The 13,255-nt window shown below is 39.1% G+C and overlaps 1 protein-coding gene across 9 annotated transcripts in view; it reads left to right on the forward strand.

Moving 5' to 3' along the window:
- UNC79 (unc-79 homolog, NALCN channel complex subunit) overlaps nucleotides 1-11,241 on the forward strand; it is a 114,680-nt gene extending 103,439 nt beyond the window's left edge. For all 9 annotated transcript variants that reach the window (XM_074824996.1, XM_074824999.1, XM_074824997.1 and 6 more), the window contains 5 exons: nucleotides 369-555; nucleotides 1,968-2,165; nucleotides 4,361-4,438; nucleotides 9,058-9,099; nucleotides 9,812-11,241. In XM_074824996.1, the coding sequence (XP_074681097.1) occupies nucleotides 369-555; nucleotides 1,968-2,165; nucleotides 4,361-4,438; nucleotides 9,058-9,099; nucleotides 9,812-10,012 (706 nt within the window). In that variant the 3' untranslated portion in view covers nucleotides 10,013-11,241. The remainder of the gene's footprint in view (nucleotides 1-368; nucleotides 556-1,967; nucleotides 2,166-4,360; nucleotides 4,439-9,057; nucleotides 9,100-9,811) is intronic.
- Nucleotides 11,242-13,255: the final 2,014 nt, after the last annotated feature.

Raw genomic sequence — 13,255 nt, forward strand, 5'->3', positions numbered from 1 at the left:
GTCATCACCCTGTTACCCATGGGCTGTCCAGGGGAGCTGAGAGGATCATTTCCACTTGGGCAACCCTTCCCATCTGATGATTTCCATGTAAAAAAAAATCACTGTGTATGCAACCAGTGAACCTGTGAATGTTTCAGCCTTTTATGGAGACTGTTTCTCGGACCCACCAAATATGTTCTGTTGGACTTGTTAACGGTACATCAAGTCCACTAAGTTCTGTGTGGTTCTAGTCTTCCAATAAGCTGTACCAATGATCTGTGCCTCCAGCACATTGAGACTGCATCTGCCTAGTGTGCATAAGGAGACTCCATATTTTGGGGAAAACCAGAAAATTTAGCATCATTGTAAAATCCGCTCTTTCTTGACAGGCCCAAAGAGTTCATAGAATGTGTCTCACACATTCGTTTGCTGTCCTGGCTACTTCTGGGGTCTCTGACACACAATGTTGTCTGTCCAAATTCTTCATCATCTTGCATGCCTATTCCACTGGATGCGGGTTCACAAATTGCTGACCATCTTATTGTTATTCTGATTGGGTTTCCAGAGCAATCAAAGGTAAGGGATTCTGTGCTTTAAGTGGAGGTGTGTTATATATTGGCCTTATTATTGCGAACATTTATTTCTTTGTAAGAAAAAAGGAGGGGTAAAACCTTATTAAAATCTGGGATCTGGGGAAAATAATCTCTGTAGTTTTTCTTGTGTAGGTGCCTCTTAATGCATAGAAAACTGGTGATGAAATCACAATTAACTTTGAGATTCAACTATTTCAAAATATCTCAGCACAGGAGTGAGGAAGGAAAAACTGAATTCCAAATTGAAGCTTTAGCAATGGCCATCTCTGTAGCAAATCTCTCAAAATTACTTATTCTAGTTGTGTAGTAGAATTGGATAACCTATAAATAACGTTATGATCAAAAGTTAATTACAAACAGCAATGATTCAAGCACAACTTTTTTTCTCAAGGTGCTCTGGACAAGTAGAGTTATTGCAAATCATAAGCCATTTGTGATAGTAGTTTAACACAGATATAGCAGCAGTCTTTGACACCAACCACGATTTTATTAGCAACAGAAGCAGAATGATCACACATTTATCTTGTACGTAAAATCCCCCTTTCTTTCCCCTCACCCGGCCAAGACACAGGTGCTTCCCATTAATTTCTTTGGCCTTTCTTTGCTCTTTCAAATACCTCTTTCAGTTACCAAGCAACCATTGCAATGTTTGGTGTAGTCACACTGTCACAGAGAATGAATCACTGTTGTACTTGCAAACTGAGAAAACGTCTCTGACCAGAAGCATCTTTCTTGTAATGAAGTAGTTAATGTCCAGCACTCCTGGGGGCTCAGACACTGTGATATATAACACGTATTAGCACAGAGCCATGCTTGAGTATGCAAAATGAATTCTCTGATAGCTTTTCAAAACTTACTTTCTTTGACTGTGAGCAGTTCTGTCCCAGCAAGGTAGAAGTGGTTGACAGATTCACAGAACAGATGTAAGATGATGTATTTTCTATGGTAGCCTTCCTTTCAGGTGATCAGAATCTGAATGACCTACCCCAGCAGCATTTTTGAAATGGAGTCATATGTGCCAGAGCCTCCAGGCCTTCTACAGATTGCAGTGGAGTTTTCCATCAAGGAAATCTCAGAACTAGTCTCAAGTAGCTGTTCTGCAAAACTAATCTTCTCTTTAAAGGGACTGACCTTAATGACATACACTAAGATTGCATGGGAGTGTGTGTTTGTAAATGCAGTTTTTAGTCTGTAAATATAAAACTAGTTTTTAAACATGGTGAAGATGTTATGAAGCGTACTTGACTTACTGGTTCCTAATGGGAAAGAAACATGGAAAGTGAGGGGCAAGACTGCACAGTAGGATGCATGACAGAAGAGTGCTTTGAAAGCCTCTGAACTGTATCCATTACACTTACTTAAATAAATATTTTCCTCTATTTTCTGTTTCTACAGACATCTGTTCTGCACATGTGTTCCCTCTTCCATGCATTTATATTTGCTCAGCTCTGGACAGTGTATTGTGAACAAACAGCAGTAGCTCCGACAGTCCAGAATCAAAATGAATTTAGCTTTACAGCAATCCTTACAGCCCTGGAGTTCTGGAGCCGAGTGACACCTAGCATCCTACAGCTAATGGCACATAACAAAGTGGTGAGTCAAGTGCTGTGTACAGATTTAGTACAGATTAAACTCAGAGAGCTTGGCTTTGTTTTAGTTTCAGTGGAATACATCGGACTATGAATAACATCATAAAGCAACTTTGATGCTTTTGAGAAATTAAAGGGAAAGCTAATCAGTAGTGGTTTAACCTCTCAGTGGGCTTGAAACAGGATGTAGGAGGATCTGCCTGAAACAGAATGAAGAGCTAGAGCTGCTGTTTGTTGGATTAAGGGCTCTCTGCATCAGGTCTCATGTTATATATCTTCCTGCTCTTCACAGTGATCCTGTTGTTTCATCTGATTCTGCCTTACTGGAGCAACTAAATGTTTTAGGATAATTCTGTGAATATCCACCTGAATAGTTTTTACCATGTGATGGCAAAAAACTACACAAATGCTGACACTTGACTCATAACCCATTGGTTACTCATCAGAAATAAGCTACATAAATATCTCTGGAAACATTTTTGAGTAATGACTGACTTGAAGGAGGTATATCTAGAGATAAGGTTTGAAAGGGAAATATTTACTTTTCCAGAAATTGTCCAGACCATTTTTTGGAAATAACTTCTAAGCATTTATTTACTTCAACTACTCACTGCTGTTGGGGCAGTTTTGTACAGTAAGAACGGAGAGGGGTTCCAGCAGCCTTTTCATAGGTGCTACCTTTGCTTCCCATTGACTAATGGTTCTCTGGGCCTGCAGGCTTAGGGTTGAGAGCTTGTTTCTGATCGGCAAGATGTATTGTGTTTCCCACTTTCCAGAAAGTCATGACAAGTCTGTCATGACTTGTCAAAACTTTTTAACTTTAACTGAGATGGTAACTAGTAGCCCTGCTCTGGAGAACCTGGTATTAGCTTTGAATGAGAAAGATTTCTTTATACATGGCCCAGTCTTCTAAGTCAGGTGCTCTTAAGGTTTGGGATTTTTCATTCTTTGTTTGTTTGGGGTTTTTTCTTTTTCAAATGAAGACCTGATATCCATATGGAAATTATTTTATGTAATTCCCATTTCTCTGTGTGAAACATCTTCCACCCCAGGCAGGTATCGACACTCGCCCTTTCAATTGCAATTGCATGGGCTGCACTTGAGTGCCTTTGAACCAGTTACTATTCCCTTGTGTCTTGTCCATATCAGGCAAGGACCAGCTAAAGCTGTCTTCAAATGATATTTTAGCCTCTGACATCTATTGAGGTCTCTGTGGCTGACAAGCCACTGTTGGGAACAGTAGTTCTGAAGTTCCATTTGAATAAACCGGAAATGTGCATAACGCTTCTAAAGCCAGTTGTTTAGTCAGACACAAAGGCTCTTGTCAAGCCTTAGGACAAGAATATGACCTGGAAGACCCAAGTTCCAATCCTTATTCTGAAAGTATCTCATTATGTGGCTTTAGTGCAAGTTATTAGACTCTCAGCCTCAGCTCTTGCTCTGTGAAATGTAGATAATAATACTTGTCTGTCTCACAGGGTTGTTGTGAGGTTAATTAGTTAGTGTTTGTAAAGCGCTTTGAAGATGAAAAGCACCACATAAAAGCTAAGTTTATTATTATCGAGGGGAATTTACACATAGTTCAGACAGGCACTGTAAATACTGCTGGCTCAGGGTATTTGTCTTGTACCTATGAATTTACACAACATAAACCATAAAATGCTGTCTACTACCAAATAACTGATATTTGCATCTGTCATAATTCATGGTACAAAATGGAAGAATTATGGGCTAGCTGCCAGTTCAGAACAATAAATTGTCTTTTGATGGGGGAAAAAAAGATGGTTTTTGTGAGTATGTTAATTTTCAAAGATTCAGTAAATAAAAATATCAATTTCTGGCACACTGATTGATGAGAACTACACAGCAAAGTCATGTAAAAGGATTTATGATGTCTGAAGAGAACAAAGCTGAAGGCGACTTGTTTTGATGTGTGGTATGAATTAAAATACATCAAGCGCTTTGAAATATTTAACAGACAGGTGTTGCCTCATCGGGGAAAACTAAATAAAGAAATTGTCCCTTATGTGCTTGTGTAATATTTAATCTTATATGTCAGCGATTAATAAATGCACATCTAGTGATTCAGTGTAACTGCCAAGCAAATATAGGAGGATTCTTTTTAGACACTGTTGGCTTAGTTTACAACACCGTTATGCTGGACACTAATTTGTTTTTATGCTTTTATTTTTTTTCAAGATGGTGGAAATGGTGTGCCTGCATGTGATTAGTTTAATGGAGGCTTTACAGGAATGCAACTCTACTATCTTTGTAAAGGTAGGCATACCATACCATGAATATTTAGTTAATGATGTTGACTGTCTGTTGTGAGTTCTACACTCACTGTTTTCTGCTTCCCTTCCCACTCAACATAAGAAAGTGGAAGAAGCTGAGGTTTAGATGCTAATGCAGAAGTAAAACCTAGTAGAGCATAACAAAAAATAAAATCTCTGATAAGAAGTAAGACCAGAACATAATCTCAAATGAAATTTCTCCTGATGATTTTTTTTTTTTTTTTAAAATTAACTTCTGATCTACTTTCCCCTTCCATTGTTGCAATGGTGTTATTCCTCTAATAGACTCAACTGGTGTCACTGACTTGGAGAACCTCTAGGTACCATCTGAATTTTCAGCCATTCTGTAACTTTTAATCATCATAGGTCCTTTGCAGATCACCTCACTGTTCTGATCCTCACATTCTTTTAGGTTGATTACAAAAACTGTGCCACAGTGGGTTTCTTGTTATTATATGCCTACGTGTCTAACTTAGTCAAATATTATTTGATAGTGAATCTTGTTCCCCTAGGATGTGTAGGGCATTCTTTGGTTAGAGAATAAAATTCTGCATGCTTCATTCATGTAAAATTATTTTTTTGGAAATCGGGGTCCTATGGGTCACCACAGCATTTTCAGAACAGGTTCTCAAAGGATTGGGGTAGTCTCACAAGCATAAACCAATTTTACTAGCCTTCTTTACATACTTCCCATTGCATTATTCTGCAGAATTCTTCTGTTGCCATAAAGTAAACTTCTGACTTCTGTTTTACTCCAGTCTTTTATGGTCAAGCAGGAATTGAAAATAAAGTAGCTAAAATTTAAGGTCTTGATGTCAGTTGGCATGAAAGTATTCACACTCATTGTGAAAATACAGATTTATAGTCAGTAATGACTTGATTCACTACAAGAACTCTGTCACTATGTTAAAGTGATCATGGCTGTCCCCCTGAGATATAGGGGCTTCTCTTTCAGTCAGTCCAGGATGTCCAGAATTTTGACAAGGATGAAGAATGTCTTTAAAGCTGTAAGGACATTGTTACTATAAAATCAACTCATAAACCTGTGAAATTCAGAGCTAAGGTTTATTTCATGTTCAGTGGATTGGAGATGGAAGAGAAGAATCTGGGTGACCAAATCCTCTTTACTTAGCCTGACCTTAGTGAAATTCTGCAGGAACAATATACGTACATAATAGATTATAGGATTCTTAGTCCCATGTTCCTAATTATTTTCAAAACTAATTGTCAAAATACACTAATAATAACTAATTGTCAAAATATTTATTTATATATTATATTGTAGATCTGAAAAGTAAGTGTCATGATGTGAGGAGAGACTTACTGTAAGTTTGAAGTCTTTCAGAGAAGCAGAACTAAAACTTATTCACACAGGAACCAATTGAATGAGTGGCATCTCTATAATTTAAAAAAAAGACCAACTTTGAGACTGTCTCTTCTTCCTTGGCTGTGAAGAAGATTTGAACTTTGTTACTGCTACTTCAGAACTCTGCCAGGATGAAAATTCTTTGAATATTAGTTGACTGGGCAGTTTTTGGGTAGCTTGTTTTATTCTAGACAATCTTTTATTGCCCTGCCTTTGATGATGAAACAATTTTATCTAGCTTTTTTTTAATTTTATTTTAAATATAAGGCTTTCAAACAAGGTTTAATTTTTACTGAAGGAAAGGACATATAGTGTAGTGAGAGAGGTTTTTTTAAAACAGAACATTCTTAACAGTCTGTTAGAGATTCGTTCAGCAGAATTAATAATTCCCAATTACTTCCTCTTGAAACTGAGCACAGTAGCACTGATAAATCCTGAGCATTTATCATTCATATAATTGTATTTACTGCAGTGTCTTTTATTGCACCTAAGGAATCAGGTGCTGCAAAAACTTCATTTTTTAGTGAAGTCATTGCACAGTTCAACACACACATATTTTTAATGCACCACAATGAGAAGGTGGTGCATGTCACATGATGCCAGGCAGTTTATGGGATAGCTATCTTCGATGGCCATTTTCTGTATAACAAGTAAGAGCAAAAATGTCCTAAAACAAGAGAGAAAGAAAAGACATAAACAATTCATCTCTCCTTCACCGAAGGAAAAGCTTCCTTTATGCCTGAGATAAGCACTCCTTCATCTCCTCCTTGTGTTGGTGCTGTGAGATTTCCTCCTTCTGGTACTGTGTTGGCCTTTGCTATTAAATTAAACTCACACTGATAGCACTGAGACATGTCTTGATTGCTTCCTATAGTCTTTGAGCTATTCCCTGTATTCTCAGAAGATATTTTTTGGATCTGATGTTAGACTATCTTTACCAATCTGGTGAGGCAAACAAAGTTTCTTTCCTGTGAAAACATTTCAACCATTACATATTTATTTTTCTTTGTAAGTCAGAGTGAGAGATATATATACACGTTTACACAGATGCACAAATACCTATATATATATTTAATTCATTATATTTTCCTCTGAGGAGAAGCATTCTGCTTTAGGAGGACTGAAATGAAAGTGTTCAGCTTTCGTCTTGTCTTTCTGTGTCAAAGGAACTGGGAAACTAGCCATCCCAGGGCAGCCACTGATGATGGAGACCAGCTCCTTGCTGATCACAGCTCTCTGTCTGACCATCAGATGTATGTCTGAGGAATCTGGGAGCCTACAGTAGAGAAGGGAGCAGCTTAGCAAACCACAACATCTTTCCCAGAGACCCAGGTATTTTAGGCAGCTCCAACAGCTGCTGGGTAGACTTCTAGAGAACTGGGCATGCGGTAGAGTTGGAGAGCCAGAAAAGCACAGTGATCAACCTGTTCTCCAGCCTGGCTTCCATCAAAACTTAACACTGGAATCAACATAATTTTGTTGAAAATATAAACTCCAAAAAATTGAGAGTGTCTGACAGCAGTCTGTTCTTCCAGCTGTTCTTTCTAACTAGCTTTATGTATTCTTTCTTTGTGAAGAAAAGGCTCATTGGGGATTAGGTAATAAAACTCAAGTGCTTCAATAAAAATGTATTCTTGTCTCATTTATCTAACTGGCAACTGTAGAAGTAGAGGGTTTGCATGCTTGTGCCTGCAGCAGAATGTTTCATTTCCCTAAATGTGTCCAGACCCTGGAAGACAGAATTGGTGCTGGAGCACAATGATCTGTATCTAGCCTTAGACCTCTACAGAGTAGATATAAATATGAGCTAGTTTCCGTGAGTGCCCTTTATAGTCAGTTGGGATAAACAGGTATTTTTGGACATGATTCATCTTGATCTATTTTAGATACCTGCTTTGGGACAAGATGAACTGGATGTGGAAAGTGCTTGATTCTCTCAGCTGACTGTAAAAGCTGTCCAGTGAGAAGGGTACCCTGAGTTTTCTGCCTAGCTTCCCTCCTTGCTTGCCATACTTCTGACACCAGTCCTGTCATCACTGGCTATCTCCATAGGAACTTCATTAATGCTGGATGAAATTCTCAGAGACAGTTTGTTGATGGCAGTGGGGCATGGAGCATGGCTTCTCAGTATGCTTACCTGTTCCCTCCTCTCCAAAAAACACTTGTGGTCACTAGATCTTATTAAGCAAGTGTGAGAGCCCATAGAAGGATGTACAGAATTCGCACATCTGCCGTATCTGGCTTCATTCCAGCTGTTTTGGCATTCATCTATCTGTAAATGCTGAGGTTTGAATATGGTTCTTCATGTGGTAGACTTAAGTAATCAGTCCTGACAGAGCTGCACATGATTCTCCAGCAAAACAGCACTGAAATTGAAACAATTACCGTACCTTGCACAAGGGAAACAGCAGTTTATCCAATGTTGTCAATAGTGATTAGTTTTAACTTGCAGCTCCCGCTAGCATAATTGGCAAATTGCAAATTTTAATGCCATTTGGAGGAACATTTTAGAACAATAACCTCAGTGGTTAAATTAGTATTGGAGAACATGAATACTTTTGCTAGAAGTGCCTCTCTGTCTTCCGTAAGCTTGTCATGTTATACTTACTCAGAAATAAAAGTCCTCTGAAGAGCAGGAGACTGAAATACATATCAATTCAATCATGGGTGACAGATTTGCAGACCTCCTTGCCTTGTTGGTCTGGATAGTTTTCACCTGTGCTTCCAGGCCTGCAGGTCACATTCTGCAGTGAAACACTAATGTGACTAGTGGCTTATAAAATGCTGGTTAACATTTAAATATCTGCCTATTATTAGGAACTTCTGCTGCATGTTTTTTTCAGTTCTTGATGTATACCTTGCCATGCAGAATGTTTACTGTATTTATTCCAGTATTGCTCACCTGCACATTCAGAAACACCCTCACAAGGAAAAAAGAAGTGATTTCCTGTAACAAGTTTTTATTCTGTACTGTCATCATTGCCTTAAACAGGACATCAGTAATTGCTACTGGTGGTTCATCAAGCTACAAACAAGGGAAGCTGTTGTTTTTACCTCTGGGAGTTACCTGCCCCAAAACACATGCATCATTTAAAAATAGCCACATTTTCAGATTTGCGGTTCAGGCTATGTCCATTCAGACAGCTAAATACGTTAGATATACCCTTCTCTGCCGCACTGTAACTGGAACATGTTTACAGTCACTTGTGTAATAACAAGATACACCTCTCTTACAGCTCATCCCAATGTGGTTGCCAATGATACAGTCAAATCTAAAGGTAAGTTGTTTCTAGTACATTATCCTTTTATTCTTAGTGATATACATTTCTATAAACTCTGGAAATAAGATCACTAGGTGTGGTCTCTAAACTCTCTGGAAACAGATCATTGTGGCATATCCAGGTGCACCGGGTGGCTCAGCACTGAAGGTCTCAAGTGTGAGCATACACAGAGCATCATCAGCTAAGATACTTGTCCTGTAATCAGCACTGCACTCCCTTTCTCTTCTGAAATGCTTTCCTCTAACCAGGTTCTGCAGCAGGGCCTTTGTTCCATGTTTACTGAGATTGGTTGTTCCCTGAGCTGTGATTTTCTTGGTGTTTTCGGCTTGAGAGTCCCCTGATAAATCAGGATTGGAATTCTTGACTCAGGAGGTGGATTTGGGTTCTATAGCAGATACTGTGGGCCTGCTTGCTTTGGTAAAACTGTTCCAGCTGGTCCTGTTTGTAGGAGAGACCAAAATGGATCAATGTGGTTTGCCAGTCAAGAGAATTTTGGTGATGAGAATAGAAGTGTTGGAGTTGGTCTCAGTATGGAGTTGTCTCTGTAAGCACATTTGCCTTTCATGGCAATACAGTGCAGGATGTGGAAGAAAGGTGACATTGGGGCAGTGGAGGAACTTTCCCTGGCCAACAACTGGGACCTTTCACAGTGTTGTATTAATGTATATATTAAAGGAAAGAAATTGAAAGTTTTCCATTATTTCAACAGCACTTATCTGCTGGACTCCAGCTACGCCTCCAAGCCATCCAGAGCAATGTCAACCATCACAGCCTAAGGATGTTACAGGGGTCAGGACAAATGAACAATAGCTCATCTGTGCTTCGCAAGTGGCTACAGTGTACCCAATTTAAAATGGCTCAAGTGGAAATTCAGTCGTCAGAAGCTGCATCTCAATTTTATCCTTTATGATTCATGTAATTTGTTTGAAATGTTCATTTTTAGCCTAGCAATAACAGGGTTAGAGCTGTAAAAGACCTTTTGTATAAATCAGTATACAGAGTATATACTGTATCTATACTTTCTAGCCTAGGACAGATTCTGGAAAAGCTTATAATGGGTGACGATAAGAACCTGATCCTGCCAGTCTTTAATTAGACTTACTCAGGATCAACAGGTTCTCAAGTCTGCATCCATGAACATGTATTTGCAGGATTGGATTTAAATCTATAACATTGTACATATCTCTCTGACCACTGAAATATCTTGTTCTTAAATGTTTCTTTACATTATTTTTGAAGCTAAGACAAAAAGCACTTTTCTTTAACTTCTATTTTTTTTAAAAATAGAATTCTGGATATTCACAAACATATGGAAGTGCTATGTTGCTATTTTTTGATGATAACAAAAGAAAACAGGGTTTTTAGGAACCTTTATAGGAGTTTGGGGGGGTGTCCTTTTTTTTTTTTTTTTAAATTCACAGCTGGCAATGCAATAAAACCTGTCACTATAAAACAGTGATGTTCTAATGAGGCTTTTTGTCATCATCTTCTGGGAAAACAGCAGCTTGTAAGGAGCGTTATTATAAAGTGCACTTAGAAATTAGGTTGTTAAACTGTGCCAATTAATTTGTCTTTTTCTTCAGTACTGTTTTCCAAAACTGCCAAGTCTGATTTATTATTTTTTGAAATACTGCTTTTACTTCATTGATTCTGTGCTGCTCTTCTTTGTAGGTTTCATAGAAGCCTCTTTAATTTTGTGACTACTGTATTGTATTCTTCTGCCACTACTTGTATACAATGCAATTAAAAACGGATATCCCAGACCTATTCTTCTTGATGTCTACAGAAATTATGTTGCAGACTTCAAGAGGACCTGAACTTTTGCATAATGATATTTACAAATCACAGCATTTGCATACTGTTGTATTAAACATGATGTTTAATAACAGATGGATTTTAATATAATTAAGGGACTCAGCCAAAGCCCATTGCAATCTAAGGAGACTAAATTAATTCAGTGGATTTTACATAAAATCTTGAGAGCACCATGGTTTACCACCTCTTGTAATTAGTACTTAAATCTGTGCAGTCACAATTGTATTTTCTGTATTTATTCCTGTAATGCACTGATTAGAAGAATAGCAAACAGACTTTCAGTTCTGTATTAGAATGCTATTAAATTCCTAGTCTTTATTACCACTCCCAGAATCAACATTTTTCTTCACTGATTGCATGGAAGTGGAAAGGCATAAAGAACTGCCTGAGTACATTTCAGTTGTTGTGGAGGGTCAGTCTTTCCTCAGTGCATTTACCAAAGAGGAAGTTGAAATTGTTTGCAGATACGCCATTAAAGTACCATTATGCTTTAACAAAACAACCCCAAACCCAAAAAACTAACTAACCAACCAACCAAAATCCAGTAAAGCATTTGCTAGCTTGCTTAAAAGATGCACCTCTCTGTGTTTTCAGTGGAGAGAAACTGATTTGACTTTCCTTCTTTCTCAGATTCACACATTAATAGAGTCTAAGCTTAAAATGGACCGGTCTATCCAAAAGAAAATCTAGGATTCATCATAAGCTATTTAATTGTAACTAGTTTTCCTTGTGTTTGTTTGAGGTGAGTGACTTGCATCTGACTAAGCAGAGTTTTGGAGTTTCTGGAAGATGACTGTGTCTTGATGTGAAAATTATTAAGAGAAGCACCAGATGATAATTTCTCAGTGTTTCAGGCACTGATTTTTGTCATGTTGAATGGAGATTGCACAGACTTACATGCATTGATAAGGGAGGGCTTCCCAAATTTCCATAGTCATAAGAGAGGGAAACTGCATTTTCTTTATCCAGCTTTTGACTGGCTATAGGGAAGAAAGGACAAAGTGATACAGAAATGATTATACATGTTCCCATCCCTTCTTTTTTCCCCTCTCTTGTCACTTACTAATCAGCTAATAGTCATTATAGAATCACAGAATGATTGAGGTTGGAAAGACCTCTGGAGGTCATCTGATCCAAGGCCCCTGCTCAAGCACCTATATACTTACAGAAGCCCTTCTTGTCTTTGACATTCCTTGTCAGGTTCAAATCCTCCTGGGCTTTAGCTTTCCTAACATCATCCCTGGATGATTGGAAAATGTCTCTGTATTCCTCCCAAGATACCCATCCTTGATTCTACTCTCCGTATGCTTCCTTTTTGTGTTTGAGCTTGGCCAGGAACTCCTTGTTCATCCACACAGGTCTCCTGGCTTTTCTGCCTGATTTTCAACTCATTGGGATGGACTGCTCTTGAGCTTGGAGGAGGTGATCCTTGAACCAGCTTTCTTGGGTCCTTCTTTCCTCCAGGGCCTTATCCCATGGGACTCTTCTGAGCAGATATTTGAAGATGCCAAAGTCTGCTCTTGTGAGGTCTAGGGTTGTGAGGCTGCTTTTTACCCTCCTTCTTCTCAGGATCCTGAACTCCACCATCTCATGGTCACTGCAGCCAGGGCTGCCTTTGATCTTCACATCCCCAACAAGGCCCTCATTGTTAGTGAATATGAGGTCCAGCAGAGCACCTCTCCTCATTGGCTCTTCTATCACTTAGGTGAGGAAATTGTCATCAATGCACTCCAGGAACCTCCTGGATTGCTTATGCACTGTGGTGCTCTCCCCCCTGTAGATAATGAGGTGGTTGAAGTCCTCCATGAGGACAAGGACCTGTGAATGTGAGGATGCTCCTATCTGGCTGTAGAGGGCCTCATCTGCTTCATCTTTCTGGTAAAGTGGCCTATAGAAGACACCCACTACAATGTCACCCCTACCTGTCTTGTCTCTAATCCTTACCCATGTGCTCTCACTTGACTCCTCATCTATCCCCAGGAAGATCTCCGTGCACTCCCTCTCCTTCTCTTCCCAGCCTATCCTTGCTAAAGAGCCTGTATCCCTCTGTTGCAACACTGCAGTCGTGGGCACCATCTCACTGATCCCAGTGAGACTGTAGCCCTGCAGCTGCACGCAGATCTCTAACTCATCACGCTTATTCCCCATACTGTATGCATTAATGTACAGGCACTTCAGAGAGGCCCCCAGCATGTTGATTTCCCGGAAAGGGTTTGGGGATTTTTCCATAATGGTGCCCTGTAGGGCACTTCCTTGCTCACATACAAAATGCTGGTGATGATCCTGGTTGAGCTCCATTTTGTTGATTTTGTGATCCTTTCACATCACCTCAGGCCCT

This window comes from Strix aluco, chromosome 4, assembly GCF_031877795.1.
Source record: "Strix aluco isolate bStrAlu1 chromosome 4, bStrAlu1.hap1, whole genome shotgun sequence".
Lineage (NCBI taxonomy): Eukaryota > Metazoa > Chordata > Aves > Strigiformes > Strigidae > Strix > Strix aluco.